At 42.0% G+C, this 25,299-nt stretch overlaps 2 protein-coding genes across 5 annotated transcripts in view; one reads left to right on the top strand and one right to left on the bottom strand.

Moving 5' to 3' along the window:
• LIN52 (lin-52 DREAM MuvB core complex component) overlaps positions 1–9,300 on the bottom strand; it is a 42,845-nt gene extending 33,545 nt beyond the window's left edge. For 3 of the 4 annotated variants that reach the window (XM_005520271.3, XM_014250060.2, XM_088058166.1), the window contains exons 1-5: positions 9,248–9,300; positions 9,091–9,165; positions 8,854–8,891; positions 8,319–8,385; positions 7,244–7,327 (exon numbers count right to left, since the gene is read on the bottom strand). In XM_005520271.3, the coding sequence (XP_005520328.1) occupies positions 7,244–7,327; positions 8,319–8,385; positions 8,854–8,891; positions 9,091–9,165; positions 9,248–9,266 (283 nt within the window). In that variant the 5' untranslated portion in view covers positions 9,267–9,300. Of the gene's footprint in view, positions 1–6,963; positions 7,170–7,243; positions 7,328–8,318; positions 8,386–8,853; positions 8,892–9,090; positions 9,166–9,247 lie in introns of those variants that run through there. The other variant, XM_088058167.1, reaches the window with a different exon arrangement.
• A 234-nt stretch (positions 9,301–9,534) lies between these two features.
• ALDH6A1 (aldehyde dehydrogenase 6 family member A1) lies at positions 9,535–19,951 on the top strand. Its single transcript, XM_005520408.3, has 12 exons — positions 9,535–9,626; positions 9,806–9,868; positions 11,932–12,006; positions 13,378–13,539; positions 14,114–14,192; positions 14,739–15,041; positions 15,718–15,839; positions 16,082–16,271; positions 16,944–17,125; positions 17,537–17,716; positions 17,892–17,990; positions 18,429–19,951. Exons 1-12 carry the CDS (start codon positions 9,564–9,566, stop codon positions 18,531–18,533), a joined length of 1,623 nt encoding a protein of 540 aa, XP_005520465.3. The 5' UTR covers positions 9,535–9,563; the 3' UTR covers positions 18,534–19,951.
• The last annotated feature ends 5,348 nt before the right edge of the window (positions 19,952–25,299 follow it).

Genomic DNA, 25,299 nt, shown 5'->3' with positions numbered 1-25,299 from the left:
TGTTTCAGCTGATTGTGAGCTCCTGAAATTCTCAGCGATCATCTCCTAACCCAAAAATGAACCAACCAAAATGTGACACATTCTATGGAAGAAGTCTACTAACTCTGCTAAGTAACTCTTCAATCTGTGTATTACAGAAATCCAGCGTCCAAAGAGCATAATTTTGTTGTCCAGATGTAAAACTCTGCCTTCAAGCTTTGAAGCACGTGAAGTATACTATTTCACATAAAGTCCTTGCCAAACACAGTACTAAATAACAAAATAAGTGAGAAAGATGCTTTCAAGTAAAACAAACTGAAATGATGAAGATTCACTGAGCAAGGCAGGAAATGCAGAAAACTAACCAAGAAAATAGTTGCTACAAAGAAAATTCTGAACAGAGCGGAAATAACTGAAGTACACACACACCTCAAACGGCTTCTTCTTATGCAGGAAGTTCACCTTGCAAGTAAAACTGTGTATTTTGTTTAAGAACATAACAAGCATTAGACTTGGCAGATGTTGTTCTCTTCCAGGCTCAACAGATTCAGAACAATGTAGGCAATCCTAAACATATTTTCTTCCATCATGTTTCAGATCAATACAGGCACAAGTGCTAGAAGCACAGTACTTCTGGAGATGCCAGCTTCTAACAAATAAAAAGTGAGCATCCTCCTTGCTCTTTTGTCAGCAGTCAAGATGGTAAAAATACTGCTATATCTTCATAATTACTGGCACTGAGACTGCTGTGGGATGTATAGCCAAATCACATGCTACTCTTTCACTTTATTTCCTCCTTGCCTCTCCAAAAGGCAGTTCTCCAGCTCCACCACCACACTTCAGATAGTCTTATTTCCCCAAGGAAATAGGGAAAGAGTTCATGTTATAGAAAGAGTCTGCTCTTCTACACAGTTTCAAAACCTCATTTTGGCTAGTAAGAAACCACAGGAGTCCAATTCACTTTTCCATGCAACTCTCCAGACTACAGAGTGGACATCCAGCTTTTACTAAAATGGACCAACAACAGATTTCAGAAGATATCACATTAAAGCACCCTTTACTTACACATCTGTTCATAGGTTGGTTTCCTACAATGTAAGGATCTGAAACATTTTGCTGCAAACAACTGTACATACACACCAGAAAGAGCACCAGGCAACTGTAATGCAGAAGTGAGGCCATGTTCACAAATGTAAAGTAAGGCTTCTGAGCTTAAAAAGTCTCTCTGTTGCCAGGACTAAAGAAAAAGTGGTTATGATCAGAAAATATTATTATCTGATCAATTACATCATTGATAGAAGCCTGTTTGGGTACAAAGGCCAGGTGTTTTGGGTGGACTCTAAAAAGACTGCATGTTCACCTACATGGAGACACTCCTAGGCAAGCCAATCCATTACACAAAAGGAAAAAGATATTTCAGTAAAAGGATACATTATCTCCCCTCATTTCCTTATTTTGATTCTACTTCAGCAACTTTGTGTATAGAAAGTTCAAATGTGGCAACTGTCATACCCTGACTTGTAGTTTAACAAGTAAGTTCAGCCCACCAAAGATGGACCCCTATTTAAACATATCCTACCTATGATCAGCATCAAGATGAGGTAAAAAAACAAAACAAACCACCATCCAAAACTCAATGACAAGAGTAGCCTGCAAGGATCACTGGCAGAACTAAGGGTGTATGTTCAAAAAATGCTACAGTTAAATCCTGATGAACTGCTCTGCCCCTCCAATCCTACAAAAAAAGCTGAACTTGCAGGCAAGAGATCATAACAGACAGCATTTATCTGAAATGAAAAATAAAAAAACTGAAGACTACCAATCGAATGAAATGTGGTGATCTGTACATAGCCTGGAATTCAGAAGGACTCCTTTATGATTTTCCAGAAATTTCAGAGGCTGCTGAGGTTGCAGAGGACTACAACTCAAAACCAAGGACAGCTTAACTTGAGAGCAAGGTAGTTGTTCCTCATTCACATGCCCATCCATCTCTTGCTGCCTCTGGAAGAATCACTCCATTACAGGGAACCTCAGAGATTTCTAGTAGCCGTTGCTTAACTACCAGGCAGTTTAGCCTATTACTAAAATAAATAATATCTATTGTCAAACAAAAGGTCCTTCCAACCCACCACCCTGACTGACATGCCAATGGCAAACATCTATAGAAGACTGTAAGTGCAGGGAGGCACATAGCTGGACCTGCATAGTAATCTCTCTCTCTCTGCTTTCTGCATCTCCAAGATGTCCAAGCCACTGGAGACTTCGCAGCAGACACCCAGGAAGGATTTATCTTCCAATCATTTTTCTCATTACTGAGTGAGAAATTCCATACCCAAAAGCTCCAGTGGTGATGTGCTCTAAATTCAATGCACAACACAAGTATCTCCTCATGTCTGTCCCATAGACTCTTTTATTCTCTCTGGTTCCCATACTATGAGAGACAGTGAGGAGACATTCCCTATTCACACTTTCTCTGCATTATTGTTTTACAGACCTTTTTCACATACTACATGAGCTGTTTCTCTCCAGGTCAAAAAACCTTAGTCATTTACTTATTCTTCATATCAAAGAAAATGATCACTGACTGATTAAACCTGGACTGGCTTTTCCTCTATCAGTCTGGTGCTAAAAGATGACCAACCTTTTACTGTTCACCTGCAATCTCCCAGGTCATCCAGGTCTAATCTGTGGGCCCTTAATCAAACAGCTCTTCCACAGCACCCTTTTTTTTAAAAATTTGCTTGAACATATATGGAAAATAAATCAGTTACAAAGAAAATAAGAGCAAAGTTGCTAGAGCCTAGTGAAAGCTGGGGTGCACAAAACCACAGAAAACTAGAAATAAGGAGACTTGGTTGAGCATATTTGGGAACTGTCTCGTTGCTCTTGAAAGAGAATGAGGATTTGACATGGGATAATACGGCCATTCCTAATTTTACAGCAGGAACATCACAAATTACCTTCAACTCCAAGTAAAAGTTTAATCTAACACAAGAGATTAGACCACCAAAAATCAAAGGCAGGGAAATTATAAATTATATTCATACCTGTTTAGTCAGTAATCCTACATTTTCTAATATTTAAGGCACACACAGCACCAAGGCAGCATTACCTTCACAAAGATATTGGGGCTTAAGAAGAACAGACTTTGCAGTAAGTGTCACACTGACAGTGTCACTGGAGCTCTGCTGTGATACCATAGTGGCCAGATAATCATTCTGGCATCAGTGAGATTTTATAAACATGGCTGTGATATCAGCTATCTATACTTACATTTCAGGACTTCTGAACCAGTATAGCATAGTGGTTCATATAGTTATCTGAAAAGTATCAGAGATTCACAGGGAAACAATAGCAGGGCCTTCAAAAAGTCCCTAGGCAACCACATTCCTTCAGTGACAGAATGCTTTTCCCATTCTCCCGTCCTACGTATCTGTTATTTTTATACGTAAGTTTCTTTCTGAAGTTTGGAAAAAAAACAAACTTTAAGGTTTTTTTATAAGAAAAACATTTTCCCTGTATATGTAGCTCTCAGACACATCTCTCTGTATACATATATCCCAAAGGATTACAGGGTACATCTTTAAATGCATGGACTTCTCAAAGTTGCCAGTTCATGAAATCAAGACTTCAAATTCTTCTACAGTCAGCTTTGACTCTTTGACTTTGACATTGCTCCAAAAGGTGCAATGGGTCATACAGTAGAAAAACAGAGCTTCCAATCTAAACTTGCAGTTATTTACATTAAGTGTTTTGAAACTTGCTGCTTTGTGGGCCACAAACATTGAGTCGGGGTCTGTGACTGGGTTCCCAAAAAAGAACTATTTCCCTCTTGCTTGTCACATTAGCTGGGGTCTGCTCATCCTGCAGTGCTCACTACTCCACTCCAAGCAAAGCCTGAAAGTGGAAAAATTAAAGGACACAGAGGGGATGAAAAAAGTTCATAACAAGGCTTTTATACCTTTTTTCCCCAAACTCAGAAATGAGACTCACCGAGTGGCTGCAGCTCACATTCAGAAGAGCTACTATGCCTCTCAAAGTCACCCTAACTGTATGAACAACTAAAAGTCAGTATATTCATTAAGCCAAATTCCTTCTCCCTTAAAATACCCACATTAACAGGAACAGTAAAATTGACACAAAGGAAGACTTTTAATACTAAAAATGGTTTTGATTATTCTAAGCAATAAAATAACAAATTAACAGAAGGAAAATAGGAGCTATAATGTGAGAAGGTTGGACTTTGTGATCTTGGAAGTCTTTTCCAGCCTAAATATTTCTGTGATTCTAAGAACCAAAGCAAAAAGAGAAAAGCAGCTATAAGCAAAATGATGAGGTAGAATTTCACAGAGCTTAAAAAGCAGACAAGGAAACACAAGCTGAAACCTCAGAAGAAGTGCTGAAAAATAACTTATTTTTAAAATACTTTTTTGATACAAGGACCTGAGCCTGGAAGCTTCTAGAGAACTCCAGAATCACTTTTTAACAAAGAACAAATACACAAAAAAGACCCAAGCCTGTCCTTAAAGAGAAAGGTAACAATTTTTTAAAAAACATGCTTCATGCTACAAAAATCCTGCTTCATTTGAAGAAAGCTATACTTTGATGTGAATCCTGTGCTAATATTCTGCAAGGAATAGGCTGAACAAGAATGCACCTACTAGCATGCCAGGAAGAAAGTGGATCAACAAGCTGGAAAGAAAAGCTAAATTACATGTTGACAAATTAAATTGATTCACAGAAGCCATGGAGCAGTCAACAAGCTAGCCAGGGTTACAGAAAGCAAAGGTAAGCCTATGGGAGAAAGTGGGGAGGAAGTCAGTTGTAGAGAAAGGAAATCTGTGAAAAGCACACAACCAAAAGAGGAACTGAGAAATCCATGGCCAAAAGCTTAGGGACAGCTGGAATTGTAGATAATAAAAATGTGGAATTCAGGTAACAGTATTCAACTGTTCCTAGATGAAAGCCATTCAGATGTCCCATCAAGATGGACAAAACATTCAATATATCTGTTCCAAACTTGTCAAGAAAGACCACTTATATAGACAAAATAGTAACAGAGTTCGTAGGGATTCAAGAAACAAGGCATGTAACTCAGTAATTATTAATTTATCAATCTACATCATGCCAAATCAATTATTCAGATTTCAATGCTAATGTTGCAATAGTATCTCAATAAAGAAACTTTTCAAAAGCTACCCAGTCCCACAGCACTTTGCATAATGAATTCTAATGCAAAACTGATGTAAAGGATGTTGTGAACAGGGTATAACAATAACAGATCTCACAACATGATTGTAACATCATTGAACAGATACATTTTTCATGGAGTGCTCCAGGAATCACCCTGGTCCTGCGAAGTATGTAATTAGGAACTTGGAGAAAAATAAAAGTCTTTGAAAATATGAAGGATTTGAGGTGGGATCTAGAAGAGAAGAGTTGGAAGGAAAAGCAATAATAATACGTTGAAGCAGAATTGTCTCTCAACCTCACCGTTGATGAAACACTTGAAAATACCATTAAAAAATACATTCTGAAGATAAAATACATCACAAAAAACAATCGTGAGAAGAACAGCTTCAAACCATAACTGAAACGCCAGAGTTTTATAAAAAAAGAAGCAAGATTTCTGCGGGAGGCCTCATGCTGCCATCTAGAGGAGACTGGTCAGCAGTGGGTTTTGTCCTGCTTTTGACAGCCAGTTTCAATGAACCAGCCAAGTCAAAAGAAGACTAGTAAACTTCAGTACAGAGGTATAACCAAACCCAATACGTCTGAGACAAAACCACAAGTCCCTTAACTCTAATGAACAGATATTTTGAATTTTTTTCTTGTTCTTTCACTTATCTAAGTCTGTAAGAGAAAATAACCTAAGGACAGTATTAGGAAAAAGTTCTGAGCAGCTTCTGTTCAAATTCCACAACTAATTTTTGGGGAAAATTTTCCAAAGATAAATCTCTATTACCACACACAACATACTCAATGGATTACAGTGTAAAGGAAAACTGCCTTTAGTGACAAGAAGTTAAAAGCACAGAAACCTTTCATAAAGCTTGAAAATTCAAGACTTAAGTTATAACTGTTGAGCCTAACATATTTCAGTTTTCACTATGTCTTCTTTATGTCTGCACTTGCGTTCAGTACAAATAAATGGAAACACGTGCAATAAATATTACACATGCAATAAGGAAACAAACATAACCCTAGCTTTACTGCAACTCAGGCTCTGCTAAAGTTCATCTAGCAGAACAACACTGACATCAGGGCCTACAACTTAACTAAGAAAGCAAATCATCAACCAATCTTTGCATTTGACTCAGTCTTACACTGTTATACTTCAACTTCTACTGCACCAAATGTTTTACACAGTCTGAACAGATGTTAGCACCGAAAGTAAAATAAACTCGAAGTAAGTTAAAATAAGTTTAATGATATGTTATTAAGAATGCACTAGGCTATCCTAGGTTTGAAGTCAGAAAGACTCTAAAGGTTTATTATTACTAAGTTGTGTTACCCACTGAAAGGAAGGTGAAAGACTTGAAACTTTTGGTGCTTTGTGTAGTCCAAGAGTAATTGCAACCAAGGTCTATGTTAGAGCATAACTAAACAGAAAAAAAATGTGTCAATATTTATGGGTAGCATTGAAAACAACTCCACAATACTCTTGAAATCCTCAAAGCTGGATCAATCTGGTAACAAGAATCCTAAATGAAACAATGAAAGGAGCTCTTTCTTCAAAAAAACACAGTAAGAGTTGGCTGTTTGCAATTGGGATGACAGTCATCTTTATTACTCAATGACATCACTTCCCACTACAAATGAGTGTAGAAAAAGTAACAACTACAGAAGCAGAAAACAGTATGAACAACAAAGTGAAAGGAGAATCCTATACACAAGTGCAAATTTCACTGTGGAGGCAGTGCATGAAATTTGAGAGGAGTACTGCCACAAGTATTCTAAGACCTTTAGCATCTGAGTGGGAAATTAAGCAGTGACCTGTTTTATGTAAGACAATGTTAACTCAGGAACAGAAATCTCTGTGTCACTGGGTAACACCAGACTGACATACGTGTTTTCACCCATGCTGGTAGGCTGTAAGTTGTCAGATGTAAGCTCATTCTCCCATCCTGTTGCAGGAGGTTACTAACTGACCTCAAACACTTGCCAAATCTGCCAACACACTTTTCCAGCTACAAATATACAAGCACATGCTTTAGTGGAAAGATTTGCATTGCAGTCAGTCACATCTGTGTACAGCACTTACATTCATCCAGTCCCAGCTGATAAGCCAGGTTCTGCAGGCCCCGAACCTTTTCCATCAGGTTAGCTGTAGTGAGGCTCCCCAACTCTTAAGAAGAGAGAAAAAGATGAATTTTAACATTGTCTATCATCTTCCAGTAGCAGTTCACCTGTTTAGTACCTCACAGAACACTTTCAAGCCATACTTCTGTCAGGATCTGTTTCAGTGAACAGTGTATGTTCAAAATTCAACCTGACTCCACTCCTAATTTTATCGTAAGGAGAAAGCCATGACTCAAGTTCATGCTTTAATCTGCCACCATTGCAGAGAATAATTTAACCCATACTTTGGAAGTTCCTGTAAGTTCACACTGTAACATGAACAAGCTACACAAAAGTATGCAAGGGAATGGACTTATTTTACATTAATAATGTGAGTTGAAGCATATTTCTTGGAGAAAGTCAGAATTCATTCATCTCCCTTTCACTTTGTAGCCGTGACACGATCGCACGTCACAATCCGTAATTCACAAGAGGCAGAGCATGCTGCAGGATGTTTACTGCAAACTAACAGCTGCAACATGCAGCAAAAGCACATCCTAGCCAATCCTTCTGTAACCTGCCCATACAGCCTCACCATTGCATTAGAGCTCCTGGATCTGTGAGGGAAGATGCACACGTAGAGCATCTCTGAACAAATCAATCAACATGTCTAAGCTACTCAGCAACTGAGCTGAGCCCCTCCAAAATGCTAATTCTCAAAACACAGGAGACACTTGCTGTACTAATACAGTGATAAAAAAGGCTAAGCAAGGTGACTGAAATATGCACAGTGTTACACTGCTCGTTTTGAAAAATCAGCCTGCCACTGACATCTGGAGAGGCTCTTGGAAATAACTGGTTTAATGAAAATGTCTATCAATAACATGATAAAGAGACTTCTGAGCTGGAGATTCTGCAAATATGATGGCTAGAGGCCCTCAGGCCATAGGGCCACCACCAGAACATTTAAAAAACAAGTCTTTTAAGCCTCTTAAGTAACTGCTGAATTCCCGTCTGCTTCGGCAACCTCAACTCCTGCCCGCAATATTCATACTCACCCTTCAACATATCAATATCATCATTTTCTAATTCAGCCATCCACTTGGGAGGAGAACTTGTAATGGGCTGTTTTGAAAAAAAAATTGGAAGTTCATATTCAGAAAAGTCAATTTTTAGAATTACACAATGAAATATAACCTGTATTGAAATCTAGTTACATTGACTAGCAAAAATACAACAGTGTGCTCTGCAGAGCTTTTATGTTTAATCTTGTTTTCTTCCTGGACATTTTATAGTTAAAAACGGCATACTACCATTCACAAGCCAAAAATCAGTACAGAAAATATGATTTTCTTAAGTTTAAAACCCCTTATTTCTTCCAAAGTACAATTCTCATACACAGTAAAGTGCATAAGGTATTAAAAACAAACACATATATAAAAAAATACATTAAAACCAAAAATTATATTGTAGCATATACTGGAGTTATTACTGAGATACGGTTCATAGACGATGTAAAGCCCGCAAGAGAACCTGCAGCTCTACCATCACACAGAAGGAGGAAACGCGAAAGGCAAGGCAGCGCTCACTCACGCTTTTGAAGGAGGCGGCGAACTCGGCAACCCCGGGCACTGGGAAGAGAAAGCAGAGGTTGGCTGGGGGTGAGCACATTTGCGGGCAGCACCGCCACCCCGCCCGGCCGCGGCGGGCCCAGCCTGACGGGTGCAGCTGCCCCAAGGAGGCCCGGCCCCGCTCGGGCTCTCACCACCCCCGCCCAGCCCACCCCACCCCGAGCTGTCAAACTCGGAGCCGCGGGCCCGCCGGACTCACGCTGCTCGGGCCACAGGTCCGGGGAGGCGCGGTCCAGCTTCTCGAAGCTCAGCAGCGAGGCCTCCAGGTCGGCGCCTGCAAGAGAGAGGGGGTGAGGGGAGGGCGGGCAGGGAGCCGTGTGGGGGAGCGGCGGTGCCGCCCGGCCCTCCCGCCTCACCGTCCGCGGGAGCCGCCATGGCGCGCGCCTCACGTGACCGGCCGCGGCCGAGGCCGAGCGGGAGCGGCAAGCAAGCGCCGCCCCCGAACCCCACGCGCCGCTCTCGCGGCCGCCGCGGGGCCGGGCGAGGCCGGACCGTGAAGCTAGGAGGGCGGCTCGGCCCGCTCCGCCAATCCGCGGCCCGGCACGGGGGGCGGGCCCCTCTCGGGGCGGGGCCGGAGCGGCTGGTGGCGGGGGTTGGCCGCCCGCCGCGCCGGGGCGGGGGCCCAGGCGGGGGGGGGCGCCGGGGCCCCCGGAGCAGCGACCCTCGGTCGGGATGGCGGCGGCGGCGGCGGCGGCGCGCGGAGCGTGGGGCGGGCGGCGCCGCGTGGCGCTCAGGGTGAGGCGGGCGCCCCGGCCCGCGGCGGCTCCCGCGGCTGGGGGGCGCAGGGGGTCGCGGCTCACCTGGTCGGGACCCCGCGGGGGGGTCGGTCCCGGGCGGGGGGCCGCCGAAGGGGGGGTCGGGGGGAGGTGCTGCCTGGCCCACCCTGAGGTGATCTGTGCTTCCCCCCGGTCCAGCTGCCGCGGAGAGCTAGTGCCCCCTGGATCACCTCAGTCGCCGCGTCCTTCTCTTCCTCGGTGGTGAGTGCCCGTCCCGCGGAGCGGAGCCGGTGGGCGGGGGAGGGAGGCGCGGGAGAGCCCCGGGCGCGGCCGCCGGAGCCCGCCGGACACTTCCCTCGGGTCTGCTCTGCTAAAGCCGTTCCCGCCGCCTCGGCTGGAGCCTCGGTGGGTCCGGTGAAACAAACATCGGCACTGCCCCCGTGCTCCACGGGAGGGACAGAAAAAAGTTGCATGTCCGATTTGTCAGACTTCGGAGCTGAGCGGTGGCCGCCCGTCACCTCGCGTTACTCCTGCTGGCTCTGGACTGGCCTCATGGCATCTGTTTGCTACTGAGAGAGGATCTGATTTCCTTCGGACAGTATCGAACAGCTTTAGTTGTTGTACTGCCTTTTTTCCTCCGCTATCTATGGCTGCACACACTCCGAACTCCAAACCAGGATTCCGCAAATAGCCTGCTTTACTACCGTCCATGTTTCCACAGCAGGTGTATTCTCTACATAAAAAAGGTGGCGATCTTATGGGAAAAGTGCAATTAATCTTAATTCAGCATTTCCTGGCTTGCTTAAAATATTTTTTGTTGCATGTTCAATTTTTGAGATACCCTTTTTAAGCAATTTGAAAAAAAACATGAACTCCATTGCACTGAAGTCCATGTGGGTCATAAAGCACTGTAGCTTGGAGCTCCATACATGGCACTGAGGCTAATGGAGTGATTGATAGCTATAGGAGTTTGTCATTCTTTGCACCAGCACTAGACCAGCAGCTTTTCTGACAGGAAACGCAGTCAAGGGACTCAGATTTCCTGTGCTTCCTTCCACATTCTAGAGGAGATTGTGTTTTCATAGGCACAAAGTTCTGCCTCTCTTCCCCAGCTGTGATTCCAGCTACATAATCATCTGCAACTTCTTCATTTTAATTCTCTCCTAGTGTTGCTTTCCAAATCATTAGGTCTTGCTTGGCCATTAACAGACTTCTTTTACACTTCTGATCCTAGCTTTCTCATTTCCAAGCTTTCCCAATTTGTTCCAACTAACATTGCTACTCAATTTTTCATTTTCATCCACTTTTCACTGTTATTACTTGTCCACCCAATACCATTTATGTTCCTGATTCTTCCTCTGATCTCTTTCTCTCCATTACACTTTGGATAGCATCCAAGTTCTTATCTCCCTTTCATAATTCCACATTATAATTTCTTCAGTTTTTGCATAATTTGGGTTTATATCCCAGTTCCGTTGATCTGTTCCATTTCTATTATTCATACAGAAGATCCATTTTCCCTTTCTCCTACCTCTTCTCCCCAAGTCATGGATTTGTGTCATGATTAACTGGTTCTTGCTTTCTCCTAGTTCTCTCCTTACCTCCCACTGTCAACTCCTCTTTTCTAGTTTCTTCATTTATACAGTCACAATTTGTTTTCCTGCATAGGCAACAGTTTTGTTGCCTAGCTAATGCTAATTACAGCTTTTACCTCTGCTTTCTGTTCTGTTCAATGTTTGCCTGAACTCCTTATTCCAAACATTCCTTGTCCCTCCTCTTCGTCTGAGTGGGAAAGTTCTGGTTTCTGTGCTGCCAGCCAGGACAGTCCACAGATGCAGGTTCCTTGCTCTTAGTTGCAAGACCAAGCAGGGGGTGGGGAAAGTCCAGTTTTCTGCTGGAAGCTATGAACTGGAGAGATGAACCTGCTTAGTGGCTTGACGGGAAGAAGGCACATGGAACAGTGGTACAGTCTGCACTGAGTTCACAGAATTCCCATTAAGTGAATTATTAACTGTTTCTTCTCAACATTTATGACTTGCAGGTTTTCAGGTTTTGATTAAATAGATTTAAATAATTCTGAACCTAAGCAGAGCAATGTATCTTTTCTATAATTGCTTATAGAAAGAATTTTGGTCATTTTGGTGTAAAGTGAGAGAAAAAGGGGGCAGAGAGCACTTAGCTGGGTCCTGCTGTGGAGGCTGGATATAGACTCTCTAGTGGTTCACACAGCAGTAAATATGAAGGCTTGCATGTAATATGGCACACTGGTATTTAGGCACATTGAGACAAAAATAACTCACTGTCCAGTGTTTTGACCTCCGCAGCCGACAACCAAACTCTTCATTGATGGGAAGTTTATTGAGTCCAAAACTACTGAATGGATTGATATCCACAACCCGGTAAGTGAAATGGTTTCAGCTTATATAAATAGTGATCACTGTGAAACAAAGGTCTGTGCCTCTCTTCAGGGTGTGACAGAAGAAAATCATACATACATTTCTTGAGAAAGGTTTAGACATGGACCTTAAGGTAGACTACAGCTTCTCAGTTTCCTTTTCACATGAAATGTCAGTCTCAGAAAAGTTACTATCTCCTTTACCTCCCTCACATAGTAAGCCCCTGATCTCCAGAAAGGAGATATATTTTTATATATATATGGCTATATTTTTTTTTCTCATAGAAAGGCTCTGTGATGAGTGTGTCAGATTTCTGAAGGGTGTCTTTCACTCTGTATATGAAATCAACTGGGTGTGATTTGATGCCAGCCAAATGTGAAATCCTGATAGAGACTGATATTACTCTCAGAGTAAAAAGGTAAAAAATCCTAACAGCTGAAGCTCCTCTCCATTCAGAGCTTCTATCTGTGACCCATAATAATCACAGAGAGGTTAAAAGTTGGATGCTACACAGTGCAAAATAGGTAAGTGACATATGTATTGTCTACATACTCAACCAAAGACAAATGGAAATGAGGTTGCACTCAGAATTCTGATCCTTCTGGCCTCCCTAGTAAGCATTTAAACAGCAATTTCTAAATCTTCTCTGTATAGCTCTTATTTTCATTTGCTTTGTGGAAATGATCAGAGCAGCAAGCTATGATTATGAAGCTCATTTGGCATCTATTTAGCAACCAGTGTTCTTGTTCAATTTTCTTCCTCTTGTTTTGTATCCTTTGTATCCTTAGTGATACATCTGAAATTTTTTATCATGTCAAAGCAGATTTAATTTTTAAGAGAACATTAGAAGGAGGTTAAACTGGCAACAAGCTTGAAGTTAAAATACTGTAGAACTAAGGTTGTATGTAAATATAGTACTTTGGCCTGGGGTATAGTTAAGCTAACATCAATGGCAATTGCACAGTCATGTACTGCTTTTCCCAAAGGAATATTGCCTCATTTAATGTGCAAGAGGGACAGCCAGATGAACCAAGATGATGGAGAGGGAAAAGACCACAGCCCACAGAAACTTTTGCCTTATACTCACTTGAAGTTTCAAGATAGACAAGTCACTTTAACTCCAGCTTGGAAATCAGCACTGCATTTGCAGTTTTCTGAGTGCCTAATTTAAGATATTTGGAGTGCAGGTTTTCAGAACTACTCCAATTGTAGCCCAGGCCTTTTGTGAGTAGTCGAGGAAGGCATCTCCTTTGTGTTCTGCCCTCAGAAGTATAACTCCTTGTAGAACAAGAATATTAGGTGAAAGACTCTTGAATGATTGGTGGGGACAGATGGGAAAAGTTGAATTTTGATGCAATTTGTTTTCTTTTTCAGGCCACAAATCAGGTGGTTGGCCGTGTACCAAAAGCCACAGCCAGTGAGATGGAGGCAGCTGTGGCTTCTTGCAAAAAGGCTTTTTGGAACTGGTCAGAAACATCTGTTTTGAGTCGCCAGCAAATCTTTCTGCGTTATCAGCAACTCATCAAAGAAAATCTGGTGAGACACCATGGCTGTGTGTGATGGCTATGGCTGAATGCATTGCAGCTGATTTTAGGAACTAAATTGAGAGACTCGGGGTTTACAGAGTTCTTGATGAGGTGTTGCCATTATCAAGGAGCCAACTGAGACACTGCTGAGAGGTGCAGCAGAACACTTCCCATCAAATGGTAACAGAGAGGCAGCGCTTCTTAGGGAATATTATTCCGAATTTGTCCCTTTACCAGGAGACCACAGAAGGAACTTTGATGGAACATGTGCCAGTTGATGAAGACAAGTATGTTACAATGTTTTTGGGTTTCCCTGATTGCTTTTTTAGTGTGAATGTGGTGTAATACCTGAAAGCGTTAGAATACAATCCACCCTAGGATGATTTTTTTCTAAAATGTCATCTATGTGGCTTATTGGCTTCTTGTCTGCAAGGAGCAAATCAGTCAGTATAGGTTTTTCTGTGTTCTGTTCAGTTTATTCACTGTGGTGTTCAACTCTCTGTTAATTCTGTCTTATCCTTGCACTCTATTTCATGAGTGACCACTTTTCTAACATTCGTAAACTTTGTGTTTTCCATTTTCAGAAAGAAATTTCCAAACTCATCACTTTTGAGCAAGGGAAGACCCTGGCTGATGCTGAGGGAGATGTTTTCCGAGGCCTCCGTAAGCTGCTGGCTCCTCCTGTTAAAAAAGGGGGTTTAAGAACCCACAGGAAGGGATGAGGTCTCCTGAGCAACTGATGGCCCTGTACATGTTGATCCCTGTATAGCTCCCTACTCAAAGTAAAGTGTAAATTGTAACTCTAAGCTGAAGAGTTTCCTTAGATAGAGTATCTTTAAATCACTTCCAAGTTGTTAGAGCTTTTTCTAGGAGCAACTGAAAATTACTAAAAAGGGATAAGAACTTCTTGCCTGTGCTCAGATATCTAAAGTTGAGTCCCAGGTAGTACAGTAATACTATACATGTGCATTTTGTACCAGGGCTGTTGTGTCTGTGCTCCTATCACAATCCTGTGTAGTGTGATCAAGAGAGAATCCATTCATAGTTTGTTCACAATGCTTGGCAGAGGGATTTTCTGGAGCACAATGAGTTTTAAGTTGTGGGAGAAGAGGCTGGAAGAAAGAGGTGGGTCAAGGCAGTAGTGAAAAGGGAGTTTGGGGACTAATTATTAACAGATCATCCAGCAGCATATTGCCCTTTCTGCCACAGAGGTGGTTGAACATGCTTGCAGTGTGACATCCCTCATCCTTGGAGAGACCATGCCCTCCATCACTAAAGATATGGACACTTACACCTACCGCCTGCCTCTGGGTGTGTGTGCCGGGATTGCACCATTCAACTTCCCAGCCATGATTCCTCTTTGGATGTTCCCCATGGCTATGGTTTGTGGAAACACCTTCTTGATGAAACCATCTGAGCGTGTACCAGGAGCACTAATGTTCCTTGCCAAGCTGTTTCAGGATGCTGGTGCCCCTGATGGGACCCTGAATATTATCCATGGACAACATGAAGGTAATACCAATCCTTCCTGGGAGATGATGAGTGTATGTGTTGTGGTGTGTGTTCAGTGGGAGGTACCAGTTGGAGAGTCTGAGGCTGCTGCTGTTAGATTTGGATAGATGCTTCAGCTCCATTGATGAAGCTGAAAGGTGAGTGGGAGATTCTCTGTCATCTTGCACCAGGTCTTTCAGGAGAGAGAGTGGACAAAATTTTGGGGATTGGGGTCAGAGTTCCCAAGGCATGTAAGTGTTCAAATTCTATTTAGCAACCTAAACTGCAACTGAAATAAGCAGATAAATCATCTTGGTTTTGCAAGGAGGCCTAAACAGGAATTAAGTGCTTCACTGACTATACAGTGGATGCCAGTATCCTGGCTCCTGACATGCTATTTTTTACAGCACAGAAGTAGCTTCAGGACACCGTGATAGAGAGAACAGTAACTTCACTTTGGCATTGCTCAGACACCCTGGGAAGTGCCCAAAGCATAAAGAGATGTAAGAGAACCAGGAGTATGAAGACAGGGCAGGAGTATGTGTGCTAAGTTTCACAGACAGGCTTTCAGGGAGCTCAGATGTAGGAAACGCAGAGGCAAGAATTTCGATAAGAAAGATACATAGATTTATCTCTGTGGGGATGGGGACAGAGCATTTGTGCACCACAATTATAATGTATTATTTCCTATTTGAAGCTGTGAATTTCATTTGTGACCATCCGGATATCAGAGCAATCAGCTTTGTGGGATCTAATCAGGCTGGCGAGTACATCTATGAGAGAGGATCCCGGAATGGCAAGAGAGTCCAGGCCAACATGGTAATGTCCTGAACGGAGCACACTTTAGCACATAGACTACCTCTGTCACCTGTGAATGTTAAGAGAGACCACACCACTCAGCAGCAGAAGCTGACTTTGCTGCTGATAGCTAAGTGATAAGGCTGCTCTCCTGCCAGCCTTTTGGTAGCAGAATCATAGCTACAATAAGAAGTCATTGCTGGAGGGCTAGAGAAGAAGCAGTCTGGGGTGGTTAATAATGGCAGAGTGGGTGTGTTTTTCAGGGAGCCAAGAACCATGGTGTGGTGATGCCTGATGCCAATAAAGAGAACACCTTGAACCAGCTGGTTGGAGCTGCTTTTGGAGCAGCTGGCCAACGCTGCATGGCCCTGTCTACAGCAATTCTAGTAGGAGAAGCTCAGAAATGGCTGCCAGAGCTTGTGGACAGAGCCAAAAATCTACGAGTAAATGCAGGTACAGACTGAGATAATTTTTACACGGTATTTCACTTCTGTACAACCATAGCTTTTTAGGTCAGCTTATCTGCCATACCGTGTTGTGACCCTTGGAGCTATTGGCAGCACAGGTTTGATGTGCAGGGGTAGGAGCTAGCAGATTGTCTGGATTGGGAAACCCAGCCCTAGACTTGGAGGAAGGAATATGTTTTCAGCTTGCTGGTGGGATTGTGATGCAATGTTTACAGGATCAGTCTTGTTTTAACTGGAGATTGGAGGTTAAATCCTATATTTAACTCATACCTGCCATTTATATATCAACCTCATTGCAAGATCCTTCCAATTTGTAGTAAGCATACAATAAAAAAGGAAAATAGAAACAAGTACTTTGGAAAAGCTAGACTGTTATTAATTCTAGGGGAATCATATTTTGTTTATATTCAATAAAGTGCTGCAAAGGGGAAAAGTTTCAATCCTGAGAAGAATCTGTTGTTGAATTTTTCCTCATGATTCCTTGTTGATTATTAGAACTGCAGGCTATTGTTCCTGTTCATCAGTATTTCAAATCTTTTTTCTGTGTCTCGGAAACATCAGGATTTTCAGATTTTTCCTGCCAGTGTTGTTATCTCCCAGATGACTATGAAAAGGAAGTTGTCAGAGTTAAAAACTTGATGTCTCTGCCTCTTCACAGGAGACCAGCCTGGAGCAGATCTTGGGCCTCTAATCAGTCCCCAAGCTAAGGAACGGGTTTGCAGTCTGATTGAGAAAGGAGTAAAAGAAGGTGCCAGCCTTCTCCTGGATGGACGTAATGTCAAAGTGAAGGGTTATGAAAATGGCAATTTTGTTGGACCAACGATCCTTGCCAAAGTCAAGGTAAGACGACCAAAATCAGTGTTGGTAAGTTTATACTGCAGGGTCAGCTGAAAAATGCGTTAGCCAAATCAGTCAGTAATCAATGATCACCAGGTAGAAAGGCCATAAATGGTTCAGCCTTCCCTTGCACAGTGTCAGTGAAGTACTCATTGTAATGCAGACAGTAAAAGCAGAAAGCACTTTGGAGATGAAATGTGGTACCTTCCTGAGTGTACTAAATAGAGGACAGGGCATGGAAAACGGTGAAGAGGTAAGGAGGACTGAAGGATGGCCTGTGGCGATGCAGTACGATCAGCAATCCTAGGAATATCATGAGTACTAACAGCATGTGTGTTTCTTATATCCTATTTACTACGGTATTTTTATTATATCCTTTATACAAGCTGCTTTTTCTGCTGTTTGTATTGGCAGCCAAACATGACTTGCTACAAGGAGGAAATCTTTGGGCCTGTCCTAGTGGTGCTGGAAGCAGACACTTTGGATGATGCCATTGAGATGGTGAACAATAACCCCTATGGGAATGGAACTGCAATCTTCACCACCAATGGAGCCACAGCTCGGAAGTATTCTCACTTAGTGGATGTGGGGCAGGTATGTTCCAGCTAGGATTGTTGCTTTTAGCCCTCACCATTTACAGTGGGTAATCATTCAGCTGTAAACACTGCCCTCTCAGCCAGCAGTACCCAGCCTCAGATATAAGAAACAAAATGCAGAAGCTTTTGGAAGGTGCTTTTGTGACTAATATGGCAGCTTTCCTTTGGTGTAGGTGGGTGTCAATGTTCCAATCCCAGTACCTCTGCCCATGTTTTCTTTCACCGGCTCTCGTGCTTCTTTCAGAGGAGACACCAATTTCTATGGCAAACAGGTAAGTTTCTGATTCTGAGTACTCTACTGGGTTGAATTGTGATAAATCATGTTATAAATGGCAATGGGGAGATCGTCATCAGACCTCATTAGTGAGGAAACTTTGAAGCCATTTCAACCAGGAAACTGAAAGCCAGCCAGTGATCACAGCACCATAATGCATGTCACAATCATATAGTCCATTCCTCTTTCTTTTTTCTTTAAGTAAAAAAATGCAAGTCTTAGGAGATTTGAGAAAGGAGCAATAACTAGTAAGCTTTCTCACAGAGTCAGAATCTTCATGGAACTGGTAAAAAGAACAGGCTGACAAGAATTGTTTCCACAGAAGAAAACTCAATCCTGTTTAGATAAAGCAAAAACTGCTTGATATACCACTAGTGTAGACCTGAGGAATTCATAAGGCCAAATATCTGATCTGTGGATCTGTCCTTTCCTCCAGGGAGTGCAGTTCTATACACAGCTGAAAACGATCATTTCTCAATGGAAAGAGGAAGATGCCACCATTGCCAAGCCTGCTGTGGTTATGCCAACTATGGGAAACTAAACCAGCCTTTGCAGATGCTGTTCCTGGTGCCCTTCTATGCTGCACTTCCCAGCTTCATCCTGACTATCACCCTTTACTTGGGAATGAATAGAAAGCTCCTTTGTCTCAAGGATCTGTTACTGTGCAGGCTCATGTGACTCACGGTCTGGATTTTCTGTTGCTGTCAGTGTTTTTTTTGGTTAGCTGAACAAATTTTTTCCCTAGAACCTATCAAAGACTAAACAACCTTATCTAACTAAAAGGGCAGCCACTGAGATTGGTCTTAATTTGTGTTTCTTTCCAGACCCCATGAACTTGAACATTACTCTGGTTTTCATTTCAGTATCTTTAGTCTTAGTGACTCATTCATGGCTACATCTTGTAGCAGGTTTATTTACCTCTTTATCTTGCATATTAAGGTTCTGAGTTCACCTTACTCAAAGATGAATACTCATTTTGAGTGACATAACTGGGACATAACTGGTTGTCTCATAGAAGTGACTTTACATACGATGAAGACAGCAAATTGTCAGTCTTTCACCTGTTGAGCAGTTTCCAAAACACTGGGAAATTGCTTTGTACGAATTTTTCAGGAAAGCGTATTTGATTCCTTGTCTGAGGATGAAAGAAATTTGTGTATAGTACAGTGACCTTCACTGTGCCTCTGACAGCTTGAAAACTTCTGTTCCTGTTCTGTCTGGGGCTTGTATGCTTAAGCTTGCCAGCAATTCCATTATACCTGAAAGTTGTTTTCTGCCTTTTCACTATGCTAAAGGATACAAGCCTACACATCCTGTAACATAATGAAACTGTGGAAGCAGAAACAAAACCATGTCTATGTATTTTTGTGTCACAGCATCATGTGCGTCTGAATAAAATGGAGCGTAAGTAGAGAGGTCAGTAGGAAGAAAGAACACGGTTTTTTAATCAAAAAGCAGCCAGGCTTTGTTGGTTTCCTGTCCTGACTGTAGCTGTATTTCTTGTGTTGGTTGATTAACTCCTTGTTACATTTGCTCAAACACAGTCATGTACTCTTGGGACTGCAAGTTCCTATTGCTAGAGAAGAGTAAGGCTTGGTATATACACTCTGGTTTTAAGAATCTGTGCATTTGGAGCTGGAGAACCTATATTTTTATTTCTGGTTCTTGAAAGATGATGCAGCTATGAAGGATTTGCAGGGATCTCACTCAAACACCCATGAAAAATAATATTCTTCTAATGATTGTAACCATTACTTGTTCTAATTAAACAATCTGAATGTGAACGCTTTGTATCCTGCCTTCTGGTAAAAATGCCTTGTAACTGACAGCTCTATATTAATGCAATTGCTGTGCATTCACTAATTTGTTTGTATCTTGTTTTTTGACTGCTATACTCTAGAGGTAATTCTCACCTTGCAATTTGATTACAAATTAAAAACATGCTCATATATTCCTGCAGACTGTGACTGTTCCTTGGTAAGACCTTATATAGGTGTGATATTGATTTTTATTCCCCTCTTCACAGGAGATGGTCTGCAACTCCTGTAACCTGTGTATACATCTTCCTTTTACAGTATTTCAGGGACCTCTGTACCAGTTTCCTCACACAGTATTTCAAGGAATGCCTTGTTTCTGTTTCTATGTACACATGATTTGATCACAGACCCTCTTAAGCTTCATGTAAATAGCTTTACTACAAAATGAAAATACATTTTCACCAACTTACACCAACACTTTATACACAGGGTTCTTACCACTAGTCCAAATGCTAGTGCTTTGTACAGGGTCTTGCAAGATCCTGGCTTGGGAAAGAATGAAGTCTTTAAGAGGGAGAAAAATAAGTATATTTCAGATGGATTTCAAACACAGACTCAAAGCAACAGTGCAGTAGACAGGGGATCTAGAATTCACAGCCTTACTCAGAAGCTAACTTTCAAAATTAAAAGTGCAGATGAGTTGCTAATTGCTGGCTGCTGTTCATGGAAAGTGTATAGCTACCTTACTTGGTCTATGCTGTTAACACCTGAGTATGTGGATCACTGCAGACAAGGATAAATCTGATAATGTGGCCTGCTGTGTAATAAATATTAGGTTGGGAGAAGTATTTTCTGTGTTGCAAAGGTAAAATATTCTAAGTAAGCCAGTATTAAGACATTGGCATTCACTCTAGCACCTAGGAAAGAAATACTAATTAACAGCCTCTAATACTGTCTACAGTCATTTACTTTCAAAATGCCTTAATTTTCTCTCTAATCAGCATTGCTATTCTGACTTTGCTGTTATCCTATTAAAACCCATTGTATCTTTCCTTTAGAAATTCTAAAATCCATCTTCTCCTGGTAACAAAAGCAGTCTATTATCAAGGTTACCTGTTCCCTGAGGAATTGCAGGACTATTAGTGCACTTTCTCCAGATATCTTCTACACCCCTGTCATGATCTTTTAATTTATGTGCAACCATCTTTATTAATTATGTACATTTCCAACAGTATTTTTACGCAGATAGTTTTAAATAATTGTACTAGAAATACAAATCTTGTGTGTTCCCTTTTTAATAATGAACTGCCTTTTTTAGATCAAGCTGCAGATGCTATTTGATCGTGATTTACCTGCCTCATCTCATTGCTGTTACTGCTTTCTGCTCATCTGTTTATTCTCCTTTTTATTTAATATATGACATAAAAATAAGCTAAATAATGTATCTTCTATGTTATACAAAAGTATAATCTGAAGCATCTCATAATAAATTTTTTTAACTATTGAAATACAATTTCATAGTCAACCCTTTGAATATTATTAAAAATAGTTTCTTGCTTAGAAGACACTGAAGTCTAGATTTTGAAAGCTATTTAATACACATAAGTCCAAAAATTGTTTTGAAATGGTTTAACCACCTCTGAGAATGGGCCCTGTGATTTCCAGGGATTTTTTTTTTCCCTGTGTGTGTCAAGAAACAGGCTCCAATCCACTTCCACGTCCATTTTGGAAAGTGGCAGCCTGTCTTTCCAAAGGAAGTGTCTCACACCTTTCTTTATCTTTATGTATAAACGCCTCCAGGGGTCTGCTTATGAACTTTATCTGGTAATTTGATGTCTGAGTATTACATTATGGCTTGTGTGCTTGACTGCCTCACATCTGACAAGCTGTGCATGCCAGAACCCCACCCTACCTATTCTTCCCGGGTAGGCTGACATTGCTTGCCTTGGAGTGTTACAATTAGCAATAAAGTTGTAACTGAGTTGGTATCTGAAAATCAGGCATATGAGTGTTCATCATGGTCCACCCTCTCTGATTCTATGCTGGATGCAACATCAGCTGCATAGATTTTGCCTTTTTAATCAAAACTCACTGTGCTAGCTGAAAATGTATCTCTTTGTATGATAATGGACTTTCACAATCACAAGAGCATCCTCTAGAAAACATAAACCTTTTCCATAAGAGAAGGCTTAGCGGGTCATGAGATTTTTTTTTTTGCATGAGAACTGGGTCTAAATGCCTGCAGCTGAAAGATCAACAAAAAAAAAAATTTAAAATTAATAAAAAAGTCCTCACATTCACACAAACGTTCATGTGCGTATAGATACACTACTATAGATCTTATGTCCCAATTCATAGCTTATATTTAAAGCTGCTTGAACTTTGAATTTCCAGTGTAAGCCATATTTTAGGTATCTCTAAAGCCATGCTCCCATATTTCTTATGCAGACAGCAATGAACCATTGAGTAAGTAAACTTTTCATTATCTGGCTGTGAGTATTTGTACTTTTTAATACTGGGAAGTTTGCTTCACAATACTCTTATATGGAAATATACCTGGGGAGTACTACTGTCACAATGGACATTATTTACTTGCTTGGTAAAGATGGATAGGGATCCATTAATGACTGAACAAAATAAATCCCAATGCACTGAGCAAAGTTAATTCTCCTGACTTTTATTATTGACCTTAGCACTACCAAAATTTATTTCCACTTGTTTTTCTTTTAATACAATACAAAAAGATCTAACAGTATAGTCTAGTGCACGTAAAAAATCAGTATATAGTGTACCAACTTTTTCAAAAAGTAAAAATACCTCACACCAAGCCACATAGCTAGATTCTTATGTTAGATTCAGAACTTACTGGAATCCCTTGACATGGGCATGTGTGGTTCTTTTGAAGCAGCCCAGTTGAGTGTCCACCCACTGAAGAAACAAAAGATTGCCATGGATTTGTCCCTTTCATTTGGACAAAAAGCAGTCACAAAACACAAGGCATTTTTCTCATGTCCACTTACTGATACCCAGTTTTTCAATTTTTTTTCCCTGAAAAACATGAGAAAAAGATAAATGTATTAGAAGAAAATGTCAAAGGTGTATCATTCATGGATTCTGTATGTGTAAAACAGGTTTAAAATTCTAGCTCTGCATTGTTCTTATTCAGCTTTTCATAGCACATAAATTTAAAAAATAAGTGTGAGCACACAGTTGTGGTTTCAACTTCTAAATCTATGGCTCTCTAAACTAAATAGAACAAACCAAATTATTCTGTTCTGTTAGTGATTATAAATACTGAGAGGGGAACACCTTGTACAAACATGTATTAGTTTCAAATACATTGTCCTTTCCTCATCTCTCCTGTTCATACATAGAAGGGTCAATACATAATTATCTCTCAGTTCCAGTCTCCTCCTTCTCCAGGGGAGAGGATTCCATAGACCTGAACTAAAACTTTCACCCCTGATTTTTCAGGCAGAGTTTCTGCTGTATCATTTTTGAGATAACCTGAACAAAGCATTCCAACTGATTGTGTGTCACCAAGTTATTCAGTAGCCAATCCATACAAAACAAACATTTTTCTGGGGTTTAGGATCATCTCACCACGGATGTATGCAAGCTTCAGCTATGGGGAACCTTATCTCTATGGCTTAAAATCCAAGTGGTCAGACACTGCTGCAGTTGGTAGATACAGATTTTAGCATGAGGCTGGAGACCTGCAATCCTGGCTACTGCAGCATGTGTGGCTCTAAATTAATTTAAACCGCATCCTAACAGAAATGCTGAGATACACTTGGAAATCTGAGATTTTGTTTTATTGACTATAAAATGTAATCCTGTCAATCAGTGCTGCACTGCATGTGATCCTGTTTTCAATATGTCAGTGTCTGTTTCATGTAACTACAGAAGCATATCTGTACTGGAAGTTCTCTATCAAATTCCACAGGACATGGCAGAGTATGCAAATAACTCTTTTGAGCTTACCTTTAATTTAATAGATAGAAATGATGACCAAAAAGTGATAACCTAGTTGAAATTTGGTGCCCATAAAATCATTACAATTTATAGGATACTGCAACTCATTCTCACTACAGAAATCTCCATAACCAGTCCAAATCCAAATAGTATTATCATGCAAAAGATTTTTAGGTGTCTGTCCAAGAAGTGAGACACTACTTTTCAATGTTTCCATACCAGCAGCATTTATGTACTTCCTCTAGGTCTCTGTGCACCTTACTTACGCTATTTCTGTTGCTTTTGAATGTTTTGATTTGGGGAAATGGTTTCTTCCCTGCACATGGCTCTGTATTTTTTTGTTATAGGTAGTTTGAGGATTTTTCTTTTAATGCTTTCCAGTGGATATGATCCCCTAATTCACATTAGAGCATCTATATAGAACCTTTCCACCTCAGTCTCCCCAGTTAAGGTATTCTGGGCTATGTTCTTCACTCAGTCCATCTCTCAATTCTTCATTTCTAGTAGTTGCTGCAGGTTTTTTTGACCTCCTCCATACTTGGTTGGTGCTGTGTTTTCTCAGTCTCACAGACTTTTCTGGCCATGTGCCCATAAGGCCATCTCCAGTGTTTCCACTTTATTCTGCAGACGTCTGGTCTGTGCTACAGGTGGTGGTGCAGTGCTGAGAGAAAAATGACAGATACACAGAGAAAAACAGCCAGCTGTAAAAAGCTCCAAGATCTTTTATGCTAGATAGGCTGCGAAAGCAAGCACTGGCAAATGAACAAGAAAATAATTTCCTACCGACTGATCTTATCAATGCCCTGAGGATCAGAGCTTTGTATCTTCTTGTTCAATAAATACGATGTTAAAATAATTGAATTTTCGTTTCCATTTCCGGTTTCTTTTTCTACCTGTAAAAGGGGTTTGCTTGGTACTTGGACTTAGAAAATTAGGAATAGAGATAAAGTGAAAGAATCTGTGATAGCGCAAATGGGAGCCACAGCATAGGGCTTCTCTTTCATTGTGTTCTGAGAAGAGTTTGGCTCTGTTTTCTCTAAAACCTCCTCCCAGTAGCCAAACCCAGCAGATTCCCTCACAGCTCTTTTTTCGAGCTGAACAAGCGCTTCAGCCTCTCCTTGTCCATGCCGTGCTGAAGGCCCCCGCCGCGTTGGCTCCGGTGCTCAGCTGTCCCTCGCGAAGGGGGCGGGCCGGGAACAGTGGCCGGATTCCTGCGGGAAGGAGCGGGCGGCAGGCGGGGACGGCCCGGGGCCCGACTCGGCACGCGCCTTCCCGCCCGCAGGGGGCGCTGCCGCCCCACACGGCCCCGGCGGGACGGGCGCTGCCTGCGGGGAGCTCGCGCCGTCCCGCCCGCGTCCGGCGACGGCGGCGTCCCCGCCGGGGGGGGCTGTGCCGCCGATGGCTGCGCGCCGGCAGCGGTGTCCGGGACCCGGCGGGAGAGATCCCGTTCCCGCGGAAGCCGGGCGGCGCGCGCCCGCCACGCGCAACTCCCGCGACGGGCGGTGCGTCACGTGGGCGAACCGTGACGCGGCGCGTGGGGCCGGCGGGGTGCGGCGCGGCGCGGGGCGGGTGAGC

Source organism: Pseudopodoces humilis, chromosome 7, assembly GCF_049639895.1.
Source record: "Pseudopodoces humilis isolate 2021_Gansu_Grassland_sample_001 chromosome 7, ASM4963989v1, whole genome shotgun sequence".
In the NCBI taxonomy this organism is placed as follows: Eukaryota; Metazoa; Chordata; class Aves; order Passeriformes; family Paridae; genus Pseudopodoces; species Pseudopodoces humilis.
The sequence above is the reverse complement of the archived record's forward strand: the minus strand, read 5'-3'. Positions and strand labels throughout refer to the sequence as shown.